This window comes from Choloepus didactylus, chromosome 6, assembly GCF_015220235.1.
Source record: "Choloepus didactylus isolate mChoDid1 chromosome 6, mChoDid1.pri, whole genome shotgun sequence".
NCBI lineage: Eukaryota > Metazoa > Chordata > Mammalia > Pilosa > Megalonychidae > Choloepus > Choloepus didactylus.
In genome coordinates, this window is record NC_051312.1 from 92408328 (window position 1) to 92432991 (window position 24664).

The following is a 24664-nucleotide window of genomic DNA, read 5'->3' on the forward strand; positions in this document are numbered from 1 at the left end:
TTTCTTCTACTTGGTTTAGGATTGGTTTGCTGTTCATTTTCTAGCTTCTTCAGTTGATCCGTTAGTTCTTTGATTTTGGCTCTTTCTTCCTTTTTAATATATGCGTTTAGTGCTATAAATTTCCCCCTTAGCACTGCTTTTGCTGCATCCCATAGGTTTTGGTATGTTGTGTTCTCATTTTCATTCGTCTCTATATATTTAGCAATTTCTCTTGCTATTTCTTCTTTAACCCACTGATTGTTTAGGAGTGTGTTGTTTAACCTCCAGGTATTTGTGAATTTTCTAAGTCTCTGATGGTTATTGACTTCTAATTGTATTCCATTGTGGTCAGAGAATGTGCTTTGAATAATTTCAATCTTTTTAAATTTATTGAGGCTTGTTTTATGTCCCAGCATATGATCTATTCTGGAGAAAGTTCCGTGAGCACTAGAAAAGTATGTGTATCCTGGTGATTTGGGATGTAATGTCCTGTAGATGTCTGTTAAATCTAATTCATTTATCAGATTGTTTAGGTTTTCAATTTCCTTATTGGTCTTCTGTCTGGTTGATCTATCTATAGGAGAGAGTGATGTGTTGAAGTCTCCCACAATTATTGTGGAAACATCAATTGCTTCCTTTAGTTTTGCCAATGTTTCTCTCATGTATTTTGTGGCACCTTGATTGGGTGCATAGACATTTACGATTGTTATTTCTTCTTGCTGAATTGCCCCTTTTATTAGTATGTAGTGGCCTTCTTTGTCTCTCAAAACATCCCTGCATTTGAAGTTTATTTTATCTGAGATTAATATTGCTACACCTGCTTTCTTTTGGCTGTAGCTTGCATGAAATATTTTTTTCCATCCTTTCACTTTCAATTTCTTTGTGTCCCTGTGTCTAAGATGAGTCTCTTGTATGCAACATATTGATGGTTCATTTTTTTTGATCCATTCTGCGAATCTATATCTTTTAATTGGGGAGTTTAATCCATTTACATTCAACGTTAAAACCGTGAAGGCATTTCTTGAATCAGCCATCTTATCCTTTGGATTATGTTTGCCATATTTTTCCCTCTCTCTATTAATATCCTTTATTGTACCCATACCGAATCTCTTTAGTACTGAACCTTTCTCCAAGTCTCTCTGTCCTGTCTTTGTTTCTCTGTCTGTAGGGCTCCCTTTAGTATCTCCAGTAGGGCAGGTCTCTTGTTAGCAAATTCTCTCAGCATTTCTTTGTCTGTGAAAAATTTAAGCTCTCCCTCAAATTTGAAGGAGAGCTTTGCTGGATAAAGTATTCTTGGCTGGAAATTCCTCTCTCTCAGAATTTTAAATATATCGTGCCATTGCCTTCTCGCCTCCATGGTGGCTGCTGAGTAGTCACTACTTAGTCTTATGCTGTTTCCTTTGTATGTGGTGAATTGCTTTTCTCTTGCTGCTTTCAGAACTTGCTCCTTCTCTTCTATGTTTGACAGTGTGATCAGTATATGTCTCGGAGTGGGTTTTTTTGGATTTATTCTATTTGGAGTTCGCTGAGCATTTATGATTTGTGTATTTATGTTGTTTAGAAGATTTGGGAAGTTTTCCCCAACAATTTCTTTGAATACTCTTCCTAGACCTTTACCCTTTTCTTCCCCTTCTGGGACACCAATGAGTCTTATATTCGGACGCTTCATATTATCTATCATATCCCTGAGGTCCATTTCGAGTTTTTCAATTTTTTTCCCCATTCTTTCTTTTATGCTTTCATTTTCCATTCTGTCATCTTCCAGGTCACTGATTCGTTGTTCAACTTCCTCTAGTCTTGTACTATGAGTGTCCAGAATCTTTTTAATTTGGTCAACAGTTTCTTTAATTTCCATAAGATCATCCATTTTTTTATTTAGTCTTGCAATGTCTTCTTTATGCTCTTCTAGGGTCTTCTTGATTTCCTTCATATCCCGTACTAGGGTCTCATTGTTCATCTTTAGTTCTTTGAGTAGCTGCTCTAGGTGTGTCTCTTCTGGTCTTTTGATTTGGGTGCTTGGGCTTGGGTTATCCATATCGTCTGGTTTTTTCATATGCTTTATAATTTTCTGTTGTTTTTGGCCTCGTGGCATTTGCTGTCCTTGATAGGGTTCTTTTAGGGTTTGTAGACCAGTTGAAGTCCTTATCTCTAATTTATCAGATCTACAGCTTCGTGGAGTACACTTTCTCTAACTAACCAGCAGGTGGCGTCCACGAGCCACCTGTTCTCCACAAGCCAGATCTCCCCTGCTTAGCCTTTTTGGTGAGTGGGGGAGTGAGTCTTGTGGGGCCCAATTGGTGTCCCAAGCTTGCGTGTGTAGTTGGTGTTGCCTGCCCTGTATGTGGGGCGTGTTTCTGGGCAGTCGGGGAGGGGGGGTGGCCCTAACAATCAAATCTCCCTGATGATCCTAGAGTTTTAAAGCTACTGCAATAGTCTAATCCTTCAGTTCAGTCCTGCCACAGTTTGTCTCTGCCACTGACCCACAAGTCTTTGGTATTGGCGTATGGCTCCTGAGACTTGCAAGTGGGCCCCTCTTCCAGGCTGTGCACCCCGGGTCCTCTGTTGAGGGATGACTGTGCTATGTCACAGGTGAGTGCCGTCCCCCCAGGGCAGTTCTGGGCTGCTGGGCTGTGTTGGGAGGCTCCCAGTCTGCTCAAATGATGGCTGAATGGGGCTCTGTTAATTCACACTGCTCCCCCTTCCCAGCTCTGGGACATTCAGCTGAGGTTGCAGGGAAGGCTAATGTCCACGCCCAGTTTTGTGGTGTGTGCCTGTTATTTGAAGCACTTCTGTCACACTGGGTTGTCTGGGGCAGCTCTGGGCTATGGGGCTGGCGATGGGCAGGAGTGTTTCCTGTCCACCAGGATGGTGGCTGTGAGCGGACGCCCCCCTTTTCTTGGGAAGTTGTGTTGTTTAGTGAATTTTCTCAGCCACTGGATTATTGCCTTTTGTCTCAGAGCTCTCTTATTTCTGCTCTTGACTTGACGTGCCCAAATTGCAATTCTTTGAAGCTTTCTGTATTGAGCTTCTTAGAGTAATTGTTTTAGAAAAAGCAAAAAGGATTTAAAAAAAAAAAAAACAAAAAAAACAAAAAAAAAAAAACGGCCCTCCTCAGAGATCTAATGGGTTATTGAAATGCTAATAGACAAAGCAACCAGGGCCATTAAGGAAAGGTGCCCTGGGCAGAGAGATCAGCCTTGCTTCGGGATTTGCATATGCGCCTCAAGGCCTGATCTCCGCCCTTCCCCTTTCTGTGTTCACCAGAACTCCAAAAATCCTCTGCTTTAACTTTGGAGCTTCTCGTGTTGTTTTCCTTCTATGCCCGTCTCCTCTCTGCTGGGCTGGCTGCTCTCAGAGTCTCTGGTGTCTGGCCTCAGTCTATCTATGGTTGGAGTTTGAATCAGTAGAATGAGTTTCCGATGAGAGCAGCCACTGCAATTCTCCCTTCTCCTTCCTGGAGCTGACAGCCCCTCCTCCCCCGGGACTGAGCCTGGCAGGGAGGGGCGCGGGTCCCCTGGCCGCAAAAACTTACAGATTTCGCTGATCTCAGCAGTTCCACGTTTTCATGAGTGTTGTATGAAGTATGCCCAAAGACAGATTGCTCTGTGGTGTCCAGTCCACGCAGTTCCTGGCTTTTTACCTACTTTCCTGGAGGAGTAACTAAAACATACAGCTCACCAGTCTGCCATCTTGCCCCGCCTCCAGTTTGTCTTTTTAAAACTACTAAGACCAGTTCTGTATTCTAAGAAATGTTCCAAGAGCACTTGACAAAAATGCATATCCTGGTGATTTGGTGTGCAAAAATCTATACATGTCTGTCAGGTCTAATATATTTATCATATTGTTTAGATTCTATTATTGATCCTCTGTCTGGCTGTTCTATCTAGAGAACAGTGGTGTACTGAAGTCTCAACTATTACTGCAGACATGTCTATTGCTCCCATTAGTTTTGCAAGTGTGTTTGCCTCATGTACTTTGGAGGTCCTTGATTGGGCACATAAACATTTCTGATGTTATTTCTTCTTGGTGAACGTCCCTTTTATTAATGTATAGTGTCTTTCCTTTTCTCTTATGACACCTTTACATTTAAGGTCTGTTGTCTGTTGTGTCTGATATTAGTATAGCTACCCCAGCTTTCTTTTGGTTCCTACTTGTGTAGAATATCTTTTTACTTCCTTTAACTGTAGACCTATTTGTATCTTTAGGTCTAAGACGAATCTCTTGTAAACAGCATATACATGGATCATACTTTTTAATCCATTCTGCCAATATGTGTCTTTTAATTGGGAAGCTTAATCCATCAACATTCAAAGTTATTACTGTAAAGACAGCTGTTGATTCAACAGTCTTATCCTTTGGTTTATATTTGTGTAACACTCTTCAATTCTGTGCCCTTCTCCAGACCTCTTTCTCCTTTTTATTTTTATTTTTTTTAAGCTGATAGAATTCCCTTTAGTATTTCTTGTCAAGCAGGTCTCTTGTTAACAAATTCAATCAGCATTTGTTTATCTGTGAAAATTTTAAACTTTCTCTCACTTTTGAAGGACTGTGCTTTGCTGGACAAGTAATTCTTGGCTGCCAATTATTCTCTTTCAGAAGCTTAAATATATTGTACCAGTGCCTTCTTACTTCCATGGTGCCCACTGAGTAATCAGTGTTTAACCTAATGTGGTTTCCCCTGTGTATGGTGAAACACTTTTCTCTTTCTGCTTTCAGGACTCTCTCTTCTTCAGCATTTGACTGTGTTTTGCAGTAGGACTGTTTGGATTTATTCTATTTGAGTTGATTGGACTTCTCTGATTTGCATATTTATGTCTTTTATAAGGGTTGGGAAGTTTTCCCCAATTATCTCCTCAAAGAAACTTCCTAGCCCATTGCTCTTCTCCTTCTGAGACACTAATGATTCTTATATTTCTGCACTTGGTGTTGTCAATCATTTCCCTGAAATCCAATTCAAATTCTTCCATTTTTTTTCACCATTAGTTCTTTTATGAATTGGAATTTAACTGCTCAGTCCTGTAGTTTGCTTATTCTTTCTTCTGCCTCTTCAAATTGGCTGTTGTGTGTCTCTAGTATGCTAATTTTTAAAAACTCAATTTTATTCAGGAATATTCACATATAATACAATCATCCACAGTGTACAATCGTTCACAGTACCATTACACTGTTGCACATTCATCACCACAATTAACTACTGAACATTTTCATTACCACAACAAAAAACAATAAGATTAAAAGTTAAAGTAAAAAAGAACACCCCAAAACATCCCAATTCCCCATCCCTCCTGACTATTCATTTACTTTTTTTCCCCATTTTTATACTCATCTGTCTATATACTGGATAAAGGGATTGTGAGCACAAAGTTTTCACAATCACACAGTCACAAAGTATAAGCTATACAGCTATACAATCGTCTCCAAGAATCAAGGCTATTGAGTTGCTAGAACAGTTTCAGGTATTTCCTTCTAGCTACTCCAATACATTAAAAACTAAAATGGGACATCTATATAATGCATAAGATTAACCTCCAGAATGTCCTCTCGACTCCATTTGAAATTTTTCAGCCACTGAAACTCCTATTCTGTTTCATTTCTCTTCCACCTTTTGGTCAAGAAGTCTTTCTTATCCCAATGTGCCGGATTCAGACTCACCCCCAGAAACATGTTCCAAGTTTCCAGGGAGAGTAACACTCCTGGGAGTCTTGCCCCATGTAGGGGGGAGGGCAGTGAGTTTAACTGCTGAGTTGGCTTACAGAGAGGGGCCACATCTGAGCAACAAAAGAGGTTCTCTGGGGATGACTCTTAGGCACAATTTTAAGTAGACTTAGCCTCTCCTTTGCAGTAACAGTCTTCATAAAGACAAGCCCCAGGATCAAGGGCTCGGCATTCTAAACTGGTAGTCCCCAACGCTTATGAGAGTATCAGTAATAACCTAGGTGGGTAAGTTTAATATTTCCACATTTTTCCCCAGTCCCTCAAGGGGTCTTTGAAATAGTTTTTTATTCTCTGCCTAAATTACTCTGGGATGTATTGGGTTTTCACACTAACCTATACAAAGCAACCAGTTCTCACTCCCTATTCAATGTTCCACATAATTATAGTGTTTGAAAAAACTGACCAAACAAGTTAAATTATATAGTGTGCTACAGAAAATACAGATTTTGCACCGAATAAACAGCTCTTCCTTTGTTCTCACATAGAAGTTGAAGTTTTAAAATACCATCTGTTCTGGTTTGCTAATGCTGCCAGAACACAAAACACCAGAAATGGATCGGCTCTTATAAAGGGGGTTTATTTGGTTACACAGTTACAGTCTTAAGGCCAAAAAGTGTCCAAGGTAACACATCAACAATTGGGTAACTTCACTGGAGGATGGCCAATGACATCCAGAAAACCTGTGTTAGCTGGGAAGGCACGTGGCTGGCATCTGCTCCAAGTTGTGGTTTCAAAATGGCTTTCTCCCAGGACGTTCCTCTCTAGGCCACAGCTCCTCTTCAAAATGTTACTCTCAGTTGTTCTTGGGGCGTTTGTCCTCTCTTAGCTTCTCTGGAGCAAGAGTCTGCTTTCAATGGCCGTCTTCAAACTGTCTCTCTTCTGCAGCTACTCTCTCAGCTTCTATGCATTCTTCAAAGTGTCCCTCTTGGCTGTGGCAAGCTCTCTCCTTCTGTCTGAACTTATATAGTGCTTTAATAAACTAATCAAGGCCCACGCTGAATGGGCGGGGCCACACCTCCATAGAAATTATCCAATCCAAACATTACAACTTAATCAACACCAATATGCATGCCCCCACAAGACTGCATCAAAGAACATGGCTTTTCTGGGGGACATAATATATACATCCTTTATACCTTTAGTCTGATTTAATCTTAACCAAGTCCATTTCATTCACATCTCTAATTGAAATGTGAGTTCTTTTTCAGCTTATTTAACATTTGCTCTATGGGGTAATCGGACACTCATGGATGCTGAACTGCGGCTGTGAGTCTCAGGTGTCACACAGATACCCGAAGTTACAGGGGTTGACCAGGTGACAAACAGCTCAGCATCTCAGAATTTAGAAACAGCCATTTCAATTCATGAATACATGTGACTGCTGTAAGAACTTACAATCTAGGAATCTTTACATAAGCCTTCCCCTGATAACCTAAGCTCTCAGGTTCAATTCTGGGGGTTTGGACATTATAGTTAGTCCATAATAGTAAGGCATAATAATGTTTATCTTTTCATTTCTGGTTTATTTCACTGAACATACTGTCATCAAGGTCTATTCACCTAGTTGCATACCTCACGGCTTCATTCCTTCTTGTAGTTGCTCAATATTCCATTGTATGTATACACCACAGTTAGCCATTCTGTTCATCAGACAACATACCATAAGGCCACCAATCTATTGTAAATTGTGAATATTGCCATCATAAACCCCACTAGGCAAATGTCCATTCGTGTCCCTATCCTCAGTTCTTCCAAGTGTATACCAAATAACAGACCATATGGCAACCCCGAACATAGCTTCCTGTGGAACCACCACACTGCCCTCCAGACGGGCTGTACCATTCTACTTCCCCAACAACGGTGATTAGGTACATTCCTCTCTCCACAGTTTCTCCAGCACTTGTATACCTCTGTTTACTTTTTAATCAGTTTTATTCACACACTATATATTCCCTCATAAGTAAACAATCAATGGTTCCTAGAACAATCAGTGTCATGCATACAGCACCACAATCTATATGAGGACACTTCCATTTCTTCCATAAAGAAAGAGGAAGATGAGAAAAAAGGAAAAAGGAAAACAAAAAATGACTATCAAAAATAAAAGGAAAAATAATATAACAATACAACACAATAAAATAAAATAGTCAACCACCACCACCAATGCCAGGAATCCCATACCCCTCCCTTAGATCCCACTCTTATAGACATTTAGCTTTGTGTATTGCCTCCGTTATAATTAACGGAAGCATATTACAATGTTACTGTTAACTGTAGATTCTAGTATACATTGGTTGTAGTTTTTCACCAATACCATCCCATTTTCAACACCTTGCAAAGCTGACATTCATTCGTTCTCCCTCATGCAAAAACATTCTTCTATTTGTACATTTAATCACAATCGTTGACCACTCCAGGTTTCACTAAGTTATATGGTCACAGTCTTTATCTTCTTTCTATCCTTCTGGTGTCCTGCATGCCCCTAACCGTCCTCTTTCAACCATACTCACAATCATCTCTGTTCAGTGTACTTACAATATTGTGCTACCATCACACAATATTGTGCTATCCATTTCTGGATCTATACAATGAATCATCTTGCACATTCTATACTCCTTCAGCATCAAATGCCCCATTTCTACCCTCATTCTATCTCCTGATATCTTCATTTCTATACACTTGTCTAAACCTCTATTTCCTGTCTTTTCCTATCTGTCTGTAGATTCCCTTCAGTATTTCTTGTAAAGAAGGCATCCTGGTCACAAATTCTCTGTGTCTGTTTATCTGTAAACATTTTAAACTCTCCCTCATTTTTGAAGGACAGTTTGGCAGATAAAGGATTCTTGGTTGGCAGTGTTTCTCTTTCATTATCTTAAACATATCATACCATTGCCTTCTCTCCCCCATGGTTTCTGCTGAGAGATCCACACTGTCTTATTGAGCTTCCCTTGTATGAGATGGGTTGCTTTTCTCTTGCTGCTTTCAAAATTCTGTCTTTGTCATTTGAAAATTTATTAGTTAAGTGTTTTGGAGTAGGTCTACTTGGATTAATTCTGTCTGGGGTATGATGTGCTTTGCAGACCTATAATTTTATGTCTTTCATAAGCATTAGGAAATTTTCATTGATGATTTCCTCTATTATTCTTTCTGCCCATTTTCCCTTCACTTTTACTTCTGGGATACCTGTAACATGTATATTCGTGAGGTTCATGTTGTCATTCAGTTCCCTGAGAACTTGCTCATATTTTCTGTTCTTTTCCCAATCTGTTCTTTTGTGTGTAGGATTTCAGATGTCCTTTCCTCTGGTTCACTAATCCTTTCTTCTGCTTCTTCAAGTCTGCTGTTGTATGTCACCATTGTGGTTTTCATCTCTTTGATTGTGCCTTTCATTCCTGTAAATTCTGCTTGTTCTGGTTTGCTAATGCTGCTGTTATGCAAAATACCAGAAATGGATTGGCTTTTATAAAGGGGGCTCATTTGGTTACAAATTTCAAGGTCATGAAAATGTCCAAATTAAGGCATCAACATGAGTATACCTTCACCAAAGGAAGCCCAATGGTGTCTAGAAAACATCTGTTAGCTGGGAAGTCATGTGACAGGTGTCTGCTGATCCCAGTTTGTGTTCCACTCCTGTGTGTTCTTCAAAATGTTGCTCTATGGGTGTACTGTATTATCTTAGCTTCTCTGGAGCAAACTCTGGGCTAGCATTTCCAAAGCATTGGCAAAATTCTGCTTTCAATGGCTGTCTTCAAAATGTCTCTCTCCGCTGCTCTCCGAAGTGTCACTCAGCTGCCCCCTTCTGTTTGTGAGCTCCAATGATTAAATCAAGACCCACCCTGAATGGGCGGGGCCCATATATCCATGGAAATAATTTAATCAAACGGGTCACCCACAGTTGATTGAGTCACATCTCCAACCAATAATCAAAAGATACCAACCTAATCAACACTAATGCGTTTGCCCAGACGAGACTGTCTTAAAGAACATGGCATTTTGGGGGACATAATACAACTAAACCAGGACACTACTATTTGTTTTTTCATGTTTATGACTTCTTCCTTATGGTCACCCAGTGTCTTCTTTATATCCTTCATCATTTTTGTCACATTTCCTTTCAACTCACTGATTTCATTTAGAAGATTTGTTTGGACATGTTTAATTAGTTGCTTCAACTCCTGAATCGCAGTTGAGGTGTTAATTTTTTCCTTTGACTGGGTCATCTCTTTCTTTTACCTAGTGTGGCTGGTGATTTTCTGCTGCCTAGGCATTTTATTTTCTTGATTAGTTTATTCTGGAGGTTGTTTTCTTCTTCTTGCCTAGGATTTTCTTGTTGGTTTTATTTGTTCTCTTACCTTTTCTCTATTTCTGTTGCCAGCCAGTTTTCAGATTGGCTCTGACCCCCAGTCCTCCCCCCTAAAACCAGGTGACCACCATGCCCTGCCACAGTGATGGGAAGTAGGCACTGGGCTCCCCAGCAAGTTCACTGTGTGTGATAATACAATCTGCTGTCTTCCAGTGATGCTCTTGTTTTCTGATGGCAAGCAAGACCTGGGTTTATTTTAGAGTCCTGGTTTAACACTTGGGTCTTCCATATTTCTCAGTCAAAAGAGGGTTGGGTTTCCATACAGGGCTTGGACCTAAGAAAGGGTCTGAAGCATCTTTTGTTTTTTTTGTTTTTTTTTTTTTTTTTTAATAATTCAACTTTATTGAGATGTAGTCACATACCATGCAGTCATACAAAGTGTACAATCAGTTGTTCACAGTACCACCATAAAGTTGTGTGTCCATCACCAAAACTAATTTTTGAACATTTTCATTATCACACACACAAAAGTAATAAGGATAGAAATTAAAGTGAAAAAGAACAATTAAAGTAAAAAAAAAACACTGGGTGCTTTTTTTTTTCCCCCATTTGTCTACTCATCCATCCATACACTGGACAAAGGGGAGTGTGGTCCATATGGCTTTCCCAATCACATTGTCAACCCTCATAAGCTACATTTTTACATAATTGTCTTCAAGATTCAAGGGTTCTGGGTTGTAGTTTGATAGTTTTCAGGTATTTACTGCTAGCTATTACAATTCATTAGAAACTAAAAAGGGTTGTCTATATTGTGCATAAGAGTGCCCACCAGAGTGACCTCTCGGCTCCTTTTGGAATCTCTCAGCCACTGAAACTTATTTCATTTCATTTCACATCCCCCTTGGAGCATCTTTTAAAATGTTTTTCCATTCCCTTGCACTTTCTGGATTGTCCAGCAGATTGAGCTGTTTGATAATTTAATCATCGTCAGAAGCTGCCTTGCACAAGCTGCATCTACAAGGTGAGCTGAAACAGCAGGATTCCTATGCCCTCTCTTTGCCAGCCAAAATCTGGCTTAATATGGGGCTCCACCTGTGGCAGAGTACTCCCTAAGCTGACCCAATACTCCAGCTGTCCCCAAGGCAAGGAAATGGGCACTGGCTGCTGCTTCCCTCAAGGGTGTCGGAAGCGCTCTCATTCCCAGGGCAGAAAAACACCATCTCTGTCCATGTTTTCTCAGTCTCTCTGTCCCTTGCTGACCTGGGCCTTGAGATGTCCTCCTCTGTCCGCTGGGTCTTCAAACGGTGGAGGTATGTCTCACTGCTATGAGAGATCTGATAATCTGTGTCCTGATGGGAGGAGTCCTGCCTGCTGATTCTGTGCCTTTCCCCCATGGAGACTGAGTGAGGGGTAGGGGAGAGGACTGGCTGGTCCAGGATGAAAGATTTTTACCTGATATTTCCTCTTTCTTCAATTTGCTGTTTGCAAGGTCCTTCTCCAGTCTATATCCTCTTCCAGAGTATGAAACAATTCAGAATTGCCCTTTTCTTTTCATTGACTCTCTGGAGAGAAGTTTTCAGTAGCTGTTTACATTGCTATGTTGAAAACCTCACCTCTTTAGTATACTTTTAATTTGACCTACAATGTTTTTCATTTCCATAAGATCTGCTATTTTTCTATTTATTCTTTCAAATTCTTCTTTATGCTCTGTTAGTGTGTTCTTGAGATCTTTTATCTCTTTAGCTAAGTCACTGAAGTTATTTAGTAGATTTGTTTGAACATCTTTGATTAGCTGTTCCATATTCTGTGTCTCCTCCAGATTTTTAGATTTTGTCATTTGGCTTGGCCATATTCTTGCTTTTTCATGTGTGTTGTGATTTTTTTGCTGTTTTCTTGTTTTTTTATTTTTATTATCTTGATAAGGTTATTTTGAAAGTTGATTTCCCTAGCTCATCCAAGACTTTATAGGTGCTTGTGTTTGCGTTGAATGTCTACCCATAGTTTATTTGTCAATAATTCCCACCAAAACCAGGGTCAGGGCCTCAACAAAGGAGGTACAACCCTTTTTGGAAGTCGTTTAGGAGCTGGGCAGAAAAGCAATTTGCTAGACTGCACATTCCCTGTTTTCCCAGCAGATGGTACTCTTAGACCACCACTTCCCCACAACCCCAGGTCTCTCCGACTTAACAGCTGGCTGGAAGGCAACCAACCAGGCAAAATACAGTTAAGACCTCAGATCTCCATGCGTGCTGGAAGCCACTGACTCTGGGGGTAGGGGGTGGGCACTATTCACCTTGGCTGAGACCCCACCTGTGGGCAAACGTGTCTGGTGATTTCCGGGGTCCGGCATAGAAAGACTCAGGATGGGGGACTGATAGGTTCAACTTCCCTAGCCATCAGCCAGCCCAGGAGTGCTCTGCTTTTTGCCAGCCAGCAAGACCTGGGTTTGTTTTAGAGCACTGCTTTGACAGTTGGGTCGCCTGTTTTTCTCAGCCAAAACAGTGTTGGGTTCCCATGCAGGGGGTGTAGAACAGCTACAATGGGTCTGGGATAGAGTCTGGAGAGGCTCTGAAAAGTCCTACAGTTTCCCTGCATTTTCTGGTCTGCCCAGCAGATGACACTGTTCAGTGACTTCATCGTCTTCAGAAGCTGTTTACCTTCTGGAGCCCAATCAGTGTCTGACCAGAAGCGGCTGAAACTGGGGATTTGTGCACACTCACTTCACTGGCCAACATTTGGCTCAATGTGGGGCTGTGTCCCCCCTTTACTTGCAACAGAGGATTCCCTCAGCTGTCTCAGTCCTCAGCCATCCCTCAAGCAAGGATCAAGCTGCCCACTGCTGTTTCCCTCAAGGGTGGGGGATGGGCAACAGGACCCACAGCTGGAAACACAGTCCTTGTAAACGTTTTCTCACATTCTTTGTCCTTCACTGATCTGGGCCTTGAAATGTCCTCCACTGCCCCCCAGGCACCCAAACAATTGACTTGGTTACTTTCTGCCTGGTTACTTGCTGTTTTTAGGGAAGATTTTGCAGTTCCCTCCCTAATCCTCCATTTTGAAAAATCCTCCTTGCTGCCCTTTTGTATCCCACCCCCCACCATGGCTTAAGTCCTGCCGTGGGTAAATGTGGGCTTGGGTCTCTGTGCCTGGATATAGGCAGGGATCTGGAGAGACTATTTTTTTTAACTATACAAGGCTGATATGGGAAATAGTAGAAATGGTGGTAAAACATCATGAACAGAAATATGTTTCAATGTCTGAAGCACGTGTATCCATAGGGAGAAATGGTGAGTAAATTTTACTTCTGGATGGTTATAAAAAATATATATCTGTGATCTCATTCAATTCATGTCTATTCTGAGGGAATGAAAGTTAAGCTTCCCTGACCCATAAAAAAACTTAAAATTTCTGCTACTTCTTCACAGCATTAATAAATAATCACTAAAAACAATCTGCTAAAATTTAAGAATGGGGCAAAAACAGAGATGAATTAGTGTCAAAGGAGTTTTTCATAAGTTAATGGTGAGAAATCCATGAGGTTTCCCGACATTAGTTATAGATACCCTGATGTATCCAAAATTAGTATATACTGTGTGTATACGTGGTTGAATTCTAAATAATAGAGTTGCTTAGAAAAGTGGGCACAATTCTGAATAAATATGCCAGTGTCACTGAGGAAAAAAAGTTTTATTTCAAGGTTTCACATTAAGTGTTTCTCTTCAGTATCTGTCAACATAAATTTAAAAATCAAGGTTTTACAAAAGGTCTGTGGGAAAAAAGCAGACTGTCCCTCAGATTTCTTCAGAGTCTTGATAGAAGAAATGTATGCACAGCAAAAAAAAAAAAGTTTAATAAAGTGTCAAGATAAACTGGCTATATTAAAATATTAGAAATAAATAGATAATGCCTAACAGAAAACTAGCTATACAAGAACAAACAAAATTTTCTTGTGTTTTTATGTAACAAAGTGTTTTGCTGTGCGTATTATTCTTGCATTATTTGTCAGATTATGGCTTCTGGAGGTGCAAAGGCATGTGTTCTGATATAAATCACACCAATATATATATATATATTAATTGAAAAATATTAACTGATGGTGTCACACACATTAATTAAGGGCTGATATGAGCACTGTGCTAGGTCCTGGAAGTTACCCAACATCCTCAAAATAGGACCACCTGGCCTCCTAGATTACATTAGAGAAGAAATCAAACTTGAGAAACACACAAATGTAATGATATTCAAATAAAAGATACCTGACAATGCATTTCCATGAAGAGCCATCTTGATCATCTTGTTCTTCTATGTACATCCTGACATTGTGATCTTGATCTATCTGATACCAGTACATGAGGCCATCTTTGTCTCGGCCAATTGGCTGGAGACGCATGGTATCGGCATCTTCCTCATTAATAATATTCTTGAACTTGAGATTGTCATCAAACTGACACTCGCAGAGGTACTGGAATATAGACACAACATGGCTTAAAATATCTCACAAACACTAATCTATCACGATAAATGTGATATATCCAACCACCATATTAAAGTATTCTGTTGCTTTAAAGTTGTGTAAGAGGTCTATGATCTTGGCCATGAACACAGATATAAATGATCTTTTGCGATTCTACGCTAAAAAATCTTTTATTTCACATGGGGTTTCCCAGTGTCATGAGGTAGTAACACTCAATTGTCACAGCACTGATTCAGGGACAGGAGTAGAATGACCATGTGTAGAGTATCCATCTTTCACAATTCTTCCCCCTTCTTTCATATACCCACTTTAGGAATAACCTATTTAAAAAGATAAAATTTAAGGTAATCTTTTACTTTAGCTTTACATACACTTAAAGGTTTGACCCAATTTCTGAAACACAATTCAAGCTATATTTCAAAAGCTTTGAGCCTGCTTGCACTAATGTTTCCAAAACTGCCTCACAGTATAAAATTTTCAATGATTCTTTCTCTTCTAAAGTTTTAAGAGCAACATTATTCTTCAAATGACTATCCGTTTTTTACAGACTGAGACATTTAAAGGTTTCAAAGAAGGTAGTTTTTCACTGAAAGCCGCCTCTGGAGGATTCTCTCAATAAAAAGATATTAACATGATGACTCTGGAGGACCTACCTAACTTTTTGTTAGATATTTTTGTATATCATCAAGGTTTAAAGGGAGATGTCTTCCCTGAGCATTTCTGTTCAGGCAGACAACACATGAAGCTCCTATCATAGTCTCCATGCCCTTGCCTATGTTAGCTAGCCTAGTAGTCTTTAAACCTTCTTGATCAAAGCAAGCATACCCACCAGTAAAAAAGTGGTAACACACCATCAGTAATTATATGTGTATATACTACATACATATTACATACATGTATTTATGCATTTGTTATATTATACACGTTTATTAAAGTATATGCATAAATAAATTATGTTTATTAAATTATATACATGTACCTCAACTAAAATATTATGTATGTTATAGGAATGCATAAAAAAAGTTTATTTGAAAAGTTGATATTTTAAAAAACTGTCACTCTAAGTTCTAAGGATGTACTGACACCCCTATGAATCATTTTACATACCCCTTTGGAGCCACAAATTGGTATGTGGTCTTAGCCCACTTCTGGTGATAGATAAGTATGCACGATAATACATCCTGAAATCTGAGTTTACTAGGACTTTGGCTTTTCTTAGAAAGGGATCTTAAGGATTTTGCAGACTTTCATGTGGGGCAAGAAAATAACATTTACTATATAGTCAGTCTCTCTCCAAAAAAATAATATATATATATATATACTTACATAAAATTTTAAGAACTATAATAAATCTACTTTAAGAAGACCTATTATAATCAGGTAGGTTTTAGTTATGTGAGGGTTTTATTAGGCACACAACCATATCAAATTATTAACTTAGCAAATCTGCTGCAGATTTATCATAGCTTATAGTATTTATCAGTAATGTTTGTGAAGGATGAAAATAATAAATGAAATTCATTTGAGGCAATTGTTTACCCATTTTATTGTTGTCTCTACGAGAAGAGATAATAAAGTCTAGCTATATACTAGTGTATCGAAAAACAACAACAAAAAAACCCAGCAATTTAAAGAATACACTGTTCTTGTCACCAAAAAATAAGAGAATACATTGTTCTGTTTCATGTACGCTAAGGATGTCTACTTTTCAATCATTTTCCAATTCTACCAGGAGTCAAGGATGAAAGTTTAAATTTTAAAAATTATTAAATAAAAAAGTATTACCTTTAAGAGTGCCAGTTTGCATTCAACACTCATTTCAAGATAGCCCTTCTTCTCCATCTCCCATGCCCAGGTACTATTAAACTCTTGGCATATCTGTCAGAGAAAGTTAATATCTTAATAAATGAAAGCGATTTTTATTTACACTCAATAGTTTTGTTGTACAATTATGTAAACTGTTCTTGTTATAAAGAAAAGACTCTATACCAAGCATAGTTCAATCCAATTGCACATACTACTTAAATTCCCCCAAAATGTTTACTATTGTCTGATGACTGAGTTTAAGTTAAGAAGTGCTCTCCTGAGCTCCCTCCTTTGCTCTCAAGAACTTTATAAACACTTTTGAAGCACATTTACCCAAATGGGAATAATTATTTCATTCCATCTCTCCTAATGGCCTGGAAGTTCCTTGAGGGCAAGAACACTGGTTTATTCATCTCTATGTTTCGAACAGAGGGAAGTTCAATGAACATGCTAAACTGTACACATATTTTTAATCAAGCCACTCTCCAACTTAATGTCCTCCTGTTTATGGGTAAAGTAAAACTTCCATTTGCTTCACATTTGAGACATTCTATAATGTGACTGTGAACTTACAAGTCTAGGCTTCTTTCCTTCACAAGCATTCCAGGTAAACCAGAGTACTATAACAGGCCGAGGAAATAAGATGTAGATAACTGCTCTGCTCAAAGTCCATGCAGGAAGCTTTTTCCCATTTCAGCAGCACCTGCCATGCTAGAGGTCAGAGGAGGCCAATAAGGAAGACTAATAAGGAGAAGTGGCATAAATTCCATAACCTCTCTAAGTCAGCTTCCTCAGCAATAAAAGGAGAAGAGTAATAACATCACATTAAAGGCTGTGAAGTAGGCATCAAAATGATGTATAGTGCCTAGCAATTTCATACTCTTCTTGTAATACAAGGAGCAAAGAGTTTAATGGATGCCAAGAGAAAGCAGTAGATTATGCTAGAGTGAGGGCAATAAGATAGACTGGATAAAAGCAAGTAGGCAGAGGAGAGGCGGGGCAAGATGGCAGACTGGTGAGCTGTATGTTTTAGTTACTCCTCCAGGAAAGTAGGTAGAAAGCCAGGAACTGCGTGGACTGGACACCACAGAGCAATCTGACTTTGGGCATACTTCATACAACACTCATGAAAACGTGGAACTGCTGAGATCAGAGAAATCTGTACGTTTTTGCGGCCAGGGGACCCGCGCCCCTCCCTGCCAGGCTCAGTCCCGGGGGAGGAGGGGCTGTCAGCTCCGGGAAGGAGAAGGGAGAACTGCAGTGGCAGCCCTTATCGGAAACTCATTCTACTGATTCAAACTCCAACCACAGATAGACTGAGACCAGACACCAGAGAATCTGAGAGCAGCCAGCCCAGCAGAGAGGAGACAGGCATAGAAAAAAAACAACAAGAAAAACTCCAAAATAAAAGCGGAGGATTTTTGGAGTTCTGGTGAACATAGAAAGGGGACGGGCCCGGAGGTGCATATGCAAATCCCGAAGAAAAGCTGATCTCTCTGCCCTGTGGACCTTTCCTTAATGGCCCTGGTTGCTTTGTCTCTTAGCATTTCAATAACCCATTAGATCTCTGAGGAGGGCCTGTTTTTTTTTTTTTTTTTAAATCCTTTTTTCTTTTTCTAAAACAATTACTCTAAGAAGCCCAATACAGAAAGCTTCAAAGACTTGCTATTTGGGCAGGTCAAGTCAAGAGCAGAACTAGGAGAGCTCTGAGACAAAACGCAGTAATCCAGTGGCTGAGAAAATTCACTAAACACCACAACTTCCCAAGAAAAGAGAGGTGTCCGCTCACAGCCATCATCCTGGTGGACAGGAAACACTCCTGCCCATCGCCAGCCCCACAGCCCAGAACTGCCCCAGACAACCCAGGGTGACGGAAGTGCTTCAAATAACAGGCACACACCACAAAACTGGGCGTGGACATTAGCCTTCCCTGCAACCTCAGCTGATTGTCCCAGAGTTGGGAAGGTAGAGCAGTGTGAATTAACAAAGCCCCATTCAGCCATCATTTGAGCAGACTGGGAGCCTCCCAACACAGCCCAGCAGCCCAGAACTGCCCTGGGGGGATGGCACTCACCTGTGACATAGCACAGTCATCCCTCAACAGAGGACCCGGGGTGCACGGCCTGGAAGAGGGGCCCACTTGCAAGTCTCAGGAGCCATACGCCAATACCAAGGACTTGTGGGTCAGTGGCAGAGACAAACTGTGGCAGGACTGAACTGAAGGATTAGACTATTGCAGCAGCTTTAAAACTCTAGGATCACCAGGGAGATTTGATTGTTAGAGCCACCCCCCACTTCCTGACTGCCCAGAAACATGCCCCATATACAGGGCAGGCAACACCAACTACACACGCAAGCTTGGTACACCAACTGGACCCCACAAGACTCACTCCCCCACTCACCAAAAAGGCTAAGCAGGGGAGAACTGGCTTGTGGAGAACAGGTGGCTCGTGGACGCCACCTGCTGGTTAGTTAGAGAAAGTGTACTCCACGAAGCTGTAGATCTGAGAAATTAGAGATAAGGACTTCAATTGGTCTACAAATCCTAAAAGAACCCTATCAAGTTCAGCAAATGCCACGAGGCCAAAAACAACAGAAAATTATAAAGCATATGAAAAACCAGACGATATGGATAACCCAAGCCCAAGCACCCAAATCAAAAGACCAGAAGAGACACAGCACCTAGAGCAGCTACTCAAAGAACTAAAGATGAATAATGAGACCATAGTACGGGAGATAAAGGAAATCAAGAAGACCCTAGAAGAGCATAAAGAAGACATTGCAAGACTAAATAAAAAAATGGACGATCTTATGGAAATTAAAGAAACTGTTGACCAAATTAAAAAGATTCTGGACACTCATAGTACAAGACTAGAGGAAGTTGAACAACGAATCAGTGACCTGGAAGATGACAGAATGGAAAATGAAAGCATAAAAGAAAGAATGGGGAAAAAAATTGAAAAAATCGAAATGGACCTCAGGGATATGATAGATAATATGAAGCGTCCTAATATAAGACTCATTGGTGTCCCAGAAGGGGAAGAAAAGGGTAAAGGTCTAGGAAGAGTATTCAAAGAAATTGTTGGGGAAAACTTCCCAAATCTTCTAAACAACATAAATACACAAATCATAAATGCTCAGCGAACTCCAAATAGAATAAATAGAAATAAACCCACTCCGAGACATATACTGATCACACTGTCAAACACAGAAGAGAAGGAGCAAGTTCTGAAAGCAGCAAGAGAAAAGCAATTCACCACATACAAAGGAAACAGCATAAGACTAAGTAGTGACTACTCAGCAGCCACCATGGAGGCAAGAAGGCAGTGGCACGATATATTTAAAATTCTGAGTGAGAGGAATTTCCAGCCAAGAATACTTTATCCAGCAAAGCTCTCCTTCAAATTTGAGGGAGAGCTTAAATTTTTCACAGACAAACAAATGCTGAGAGAATTTGCTAACAAGAGACCTGCCCTACTGCAGATACTCAAGGGAGCCCTACAGACAGAGAAACAAAGAAAGGACAGAGAGACTTGGAGAAAGGTACAATACTAAAGAGATTCGGTATGGGTACAATAAAGGATATTAATAGAGAGAGGGGAAAAATATGACAAACATAAACCAAAGGATAAGATGGCTGATTCAAGAAATGCGTTCACGGTTATAACGTTGAATGTAAATGGATTAAACTCCCCAAATAAAAGATATAGATTCGAAGAATGGATCAAAAAAAATGAACCATCAATATGTTGCATACAAGAGACTCATCTTAGACACAGGGACACAAAGAAACTGAAAGTGAAAGGATGGAAAAAAATATTTCATGCAAGCTACAGCCAAAAGAAAGCAGGTGTAGCAATATTAATCTCAGATAAAATAGACTTCAAATGCAGGGATGTTTTGAGAGACAAAGAAGGCCACTACGTACTAATAAAAGGGGCAATTCAGCAAGAAGAAATAACAATCATAAATGTCTATGCACCCAACGAAGGTGCCACAAAATACATGAGAGAAACACTGGCAAAACTAAAGGAAGCAATTGATGTTTCCACAATAATTGTGGGAGACTTCAACACATCACTCTCTCCTATAGATAGATCAACCAGACAGAAGACCAATAAGGAAACTGAAAACCTAAACAATCTGATAAATGAATTAGATTTAACAGACATATACAGGACATTACATCCCAAATCACCAGGTTACACATACTTTTCTAGTGCTCACGGAACTTTCTCCAGAATAGATCATATGCTGGGACATAAAACAAGCCTCAATAAATTTAAAAAGATTGAAATTATTCAAAGCACATTCTCTGACCACAATGGAATACAATTAGAAGTCAATAACCATCAGAGACTTAGAAAATTCACAAATACCTGGAGGTTAAACAACACACTCCTAAACAATCAGTGGGTTAAAGAAGAAAAGCAAGAGAAATTGCTAAATATATAGAGACGAATGAAAATGAGAACAGAACATACCAAAACCTATGGGATGCAGCAAAAGCAGTGCTAAGAGGGAAATTTATAGCACTAAACGCATATATTAAAAAGGAAGAAAGAGCCAAAATCAAAGAACTAATGGATCAACTGAAGAAGCTAGAAAATGAACAGCAAACCAATCCTAAACCAAGTAGAAGAAAAGAAATAACAAGGATTAAAGCAGAAATAAATGACAGAGAGAACAAAAAAACAATAGAGAGGATAAATATCACCAAAAGTTGGTTCTTTGAGAAGATCAACAAGATTGACAAGCCCCTAGCTAGACTGACAAAATCAAAAAGAGAGAAGACCCATATAAACAAAATAATGAATGAAAAAGGTGACATAACTGCAGATCCTGAAGAAATTAAAAAAATTATAAGAGGATATTATGAACAAATGTATGGCAACAAACTGGATAATGTAGAAGAAATGGACAATTTCCTGGAAACATGTGAACAACCTAGACTGACCAGAGAAGAAATAGAAGACCTTAACCAACCCATCACAAGCAAAGAGATCCAATCAGTCATCAAAAATCTTCCCACAAATAAATGCCCAGGGCCAGATGGCTTCACAGGGGAATTCTACCAAACTTTCCAGAAAGAACTGACACCAATCTTACTCAAACTCTTTCAAAACATTGAAGAAAAGGGAACACTACCTAACTCATTTTATGAAGCTAACATCAATCTAATACCAAAACCAGGTAAAGATGCTACAAAAAAGGAAAACTACCGGCCAATCTCCCTAATGAATATAGATGCAAAAATCCTCAACAAAATACTTGCAAATCGAATCCAAAGACACATTAAAAAAATCATACACCATGACCAAGTGGGGTTCATTCCAGGCATGCAAGGATGGTTCAACATAAGAAAATCAATCAATGTATTACAACACATTAACAAGTCAAAAGGGAAAAATCAATTGATCATCTCAATAGATGCTGAAAAAGCATTTGACAAAATCCAAAATCCATTTTTGATAAAAACACTTCAAAAGGTAGGAATTGAAGGAAACTTCCTCAACATCATAAAGAGCATATATGAAAAACCCACAGCCAGCATAGTACTCAATGGAGAGAGACTGAAAGCCTTCCCTCTAAGATCAGGAACAAGACAAGGATGCCCGCTATCACCACTGTTATTCAACATTGTGCTGGAAGTGCTAGCCAGGGCAATCCGGCAAGACAAAGAAATAAAAGGCATCCAAATTGGAAAAGAAGAAGTAAAACTGTCATTGTTTGCAGATGATATGATCTTATATCTAGAAAACCCTGAGAAATCAACGATACAGCTACTAGAGCTAATAAACAAATTTAGCAAAGTAGCGGGATACAAGGTTAATGCACATAAGTCAGTAATGTTTCTATATGCTAGAAATGAACAAACTGAAGAGATACTCAAGAAAAAGATACCATTTTCAATAGCAACTAAAAAAATCAAGTACCTAGGAATAAACTTAACCAAAGATGTAAAAGACCTATACAAAGAAAACTACATAACTCTACTAAAAGAAATAGAAGGGGACCTTAAAAGATGGAAAAATATTCCATGTTCATGGATAGGAAGACTAAATGTCATTAAGATGTCAATTCTACCCAAACTCATCTACAGATTCAATGCAATCCCAATCAAAATTCCAACAACCTACTTTGCAGACTTGGAAAAGCTAGTTATCAAATTTATTTGGAAAGGGAAGATGCCTTGAATTGCTAAAGACACTCTAAAAAAGAAAAACGAAGTGGGAGGACTTACACTCCCTGACTTTGAAGCTTATTATAAAGCCACAGTTGCCAAAACAGCATGGTACTGGCACAAAGATAGACATATAGATCAATGGAATCGAATTGAGAATTCGGAGATAGACCCTCAGATCTATGGCCGACTGATCTTTGATAAGGCCCCCAAAGTCACTGAACTGAGCCATAATGGTCTTTTCAACAAATGGGGCTGGGAGAGTTGGATACCCATATCCAAAAGAATGAAAGAGGACCCCTACCTCACCCCCTACACAAAAATTAACTCAAAATGGACCAAAGATCTCAATATAAAAGAAAGTACCATAAAACTCCTAGAAGATAATGTAGGAAAACATCTTCAAGACCTTGTATTAGGCGGCCACTTCCTAGACTTTACACCCAAAGCACAAGCAACAAAAGAGAAAATAGATAAATGGGAACTCCTCAAGCTTAGAAGTTTCTGCACCTCAAAGGAATTTCTCAAAAAGGTAAAGAGGCAGCCAACTCAATGGGAAAAAATTTTTGGAAACCATGTATCTGACAAAAGACTGATATCTTGCATATATAAAGAAATCCTACAACTCAATGACAATAGTACAGCCGGACCAATTATAAAATGGGCAAAAGATATGAAAAGACACTTCTCTCAAGAGGAAATACAAATGGCCAAGAAACACATGAAAAAATGTTCAGCTTCACTAGCTATTAGAGAGATGCAAATTAAGACCACAATGAGATACCATCTAACACCGGTTAGAATGGCGGCCATTAAACAAACAGGAAACTACAAATGCTGGAGGGGATGTGGAGAAATTGGAACTCTTATTCACAGTTGGTGGGACTGTATAATGGTTCAGCCACTCTGGAAGTCAGTCTGGCAGCTCCTTAGAAAACTAGATATAGAGTTACCATTCGACCCAGCGATTGCACTTCTCGGTATATAGCCGGAAGATCGGAAAGCAGTGACACGAACAGATATCTGCACGCCAATGTTCATAGCAGCATTATTCACAATTGCCAAAAGATGGAAACAACCCAAATGTCCTTCAACAGATGAGTGGATAAATAAAATGTGGTATATACACACGATGGAATACTACGCGGCAGTAAGAAGGAACGATCTCGTGAAACATATGACAACATGGATGAACCTTGAAGACATAATGCTGAGCGAAATAAGCCAGGCACAAAAAGAGAAATATTATATGCTACCACTAATGTGAACTTTGAAAAATATAAAACAAATGGCTTATAATGTAGAATGTAGGGGAACTAGCAATAGAGAGCAATTAAGGAAGGGGGAACAATAATCCAAGAAGAACAGATAAGCTATTTAAGGTTCTGGGGATGCCCAGGAATGACTATGGTCTGTTAATTTCTGATGGATATAGTAGGAGCAAGTTCACAGAAATGTTGCTATATTAGGTAACTTTCTTGGCGTAAAGTAGGAATATGTTGGAAGTTAAGCAGTTATCTTAGGTTAGTTGTCTTTTTGTTACTCCCTTGTTATGGTCTCTTTGAAATGTTCTTTTATTGTATGTTTGTTTTCTTTTTAACTTTTTTTTCATACAGTTGATTTAAAAAAGAAGGGAAAGTTAAAAAAAAAAAAAAAACAAAAACAAGGGAAAAAAAAAAAAGATGCAGTGCCCCCTTGAGGAGCCTGTGGAGAATGCAGGGGTATTCGCCTACCCCACCTCCATGGTTGCTAACATGACCACAGACATAGGGGACTGGTGGTTTGATGGCTTGAGCCCTCTACCACAGGTTTTACCCTTGGGAAGACGGTTGCTGCAAAGGAGAGGCTAGGCCTCCCTATGGTTGTGCCTAAGAGCCTCCTCCCGAATGCCTCTTTGTTGCTCAGATGTGGCCCTGTCTCTCTAGCTAAGCCAACTTGAAAGGTGAAATCACTGCCCTCCCCACTACATGGGATCAGACACCCAGGGGAGTGAATCTCCCTGGCAACGTGGAATATGACTCCCGGGGAAGAATGTAGACCTGGCATCGTGGGACGGAGAACATCTTCTTGACCAAAAGGGGGATGTGAAAGGAAATGAAATAAGCTTCAGTGGCAGAGAGAATCCAAAAGGAGCCGAGAGGTCACTCTGGCGGGCACTCTTACGCACACTTTAGACAACCCTTTTTTAGGTTCTAAAGAATTG

General features: G+C 39.6%; 1 protein-coding gene across 5 annotated transcripts in view; it reads right to left on the reverse strand.

Moving 5' to 3' along the window:
* The window catches only part of RSF1 (remodeling and spacing factor 1), a 215829-nt gene that overhangs the window by 104156 nt on the left and 87009 nt on the right, over positions 1–24664 (reverse strand). For 4 of the 5 annotated variants that reach the window (XM_037840801.1, XM_037840800.1, XM_037840802.1 and 1 more), the window contains 2 exons: positions 16257–16349; positions 14254–14459 (listed from right to left, as the gene is read on the reverse strand). In XM_037840801.1, the coding sequence (XP_037696729.1) occupies positions 14254–14459; positions 16257–16349 (299 nt within the window). Of the gene's footprint in view, positions 1–14253; positions 14460–16256; positions 16350–16850; positions 17004–24664 lie in introns of those variants that run through there. The other variant, XM_037840804.1, reaches the window with a different exon arrangement.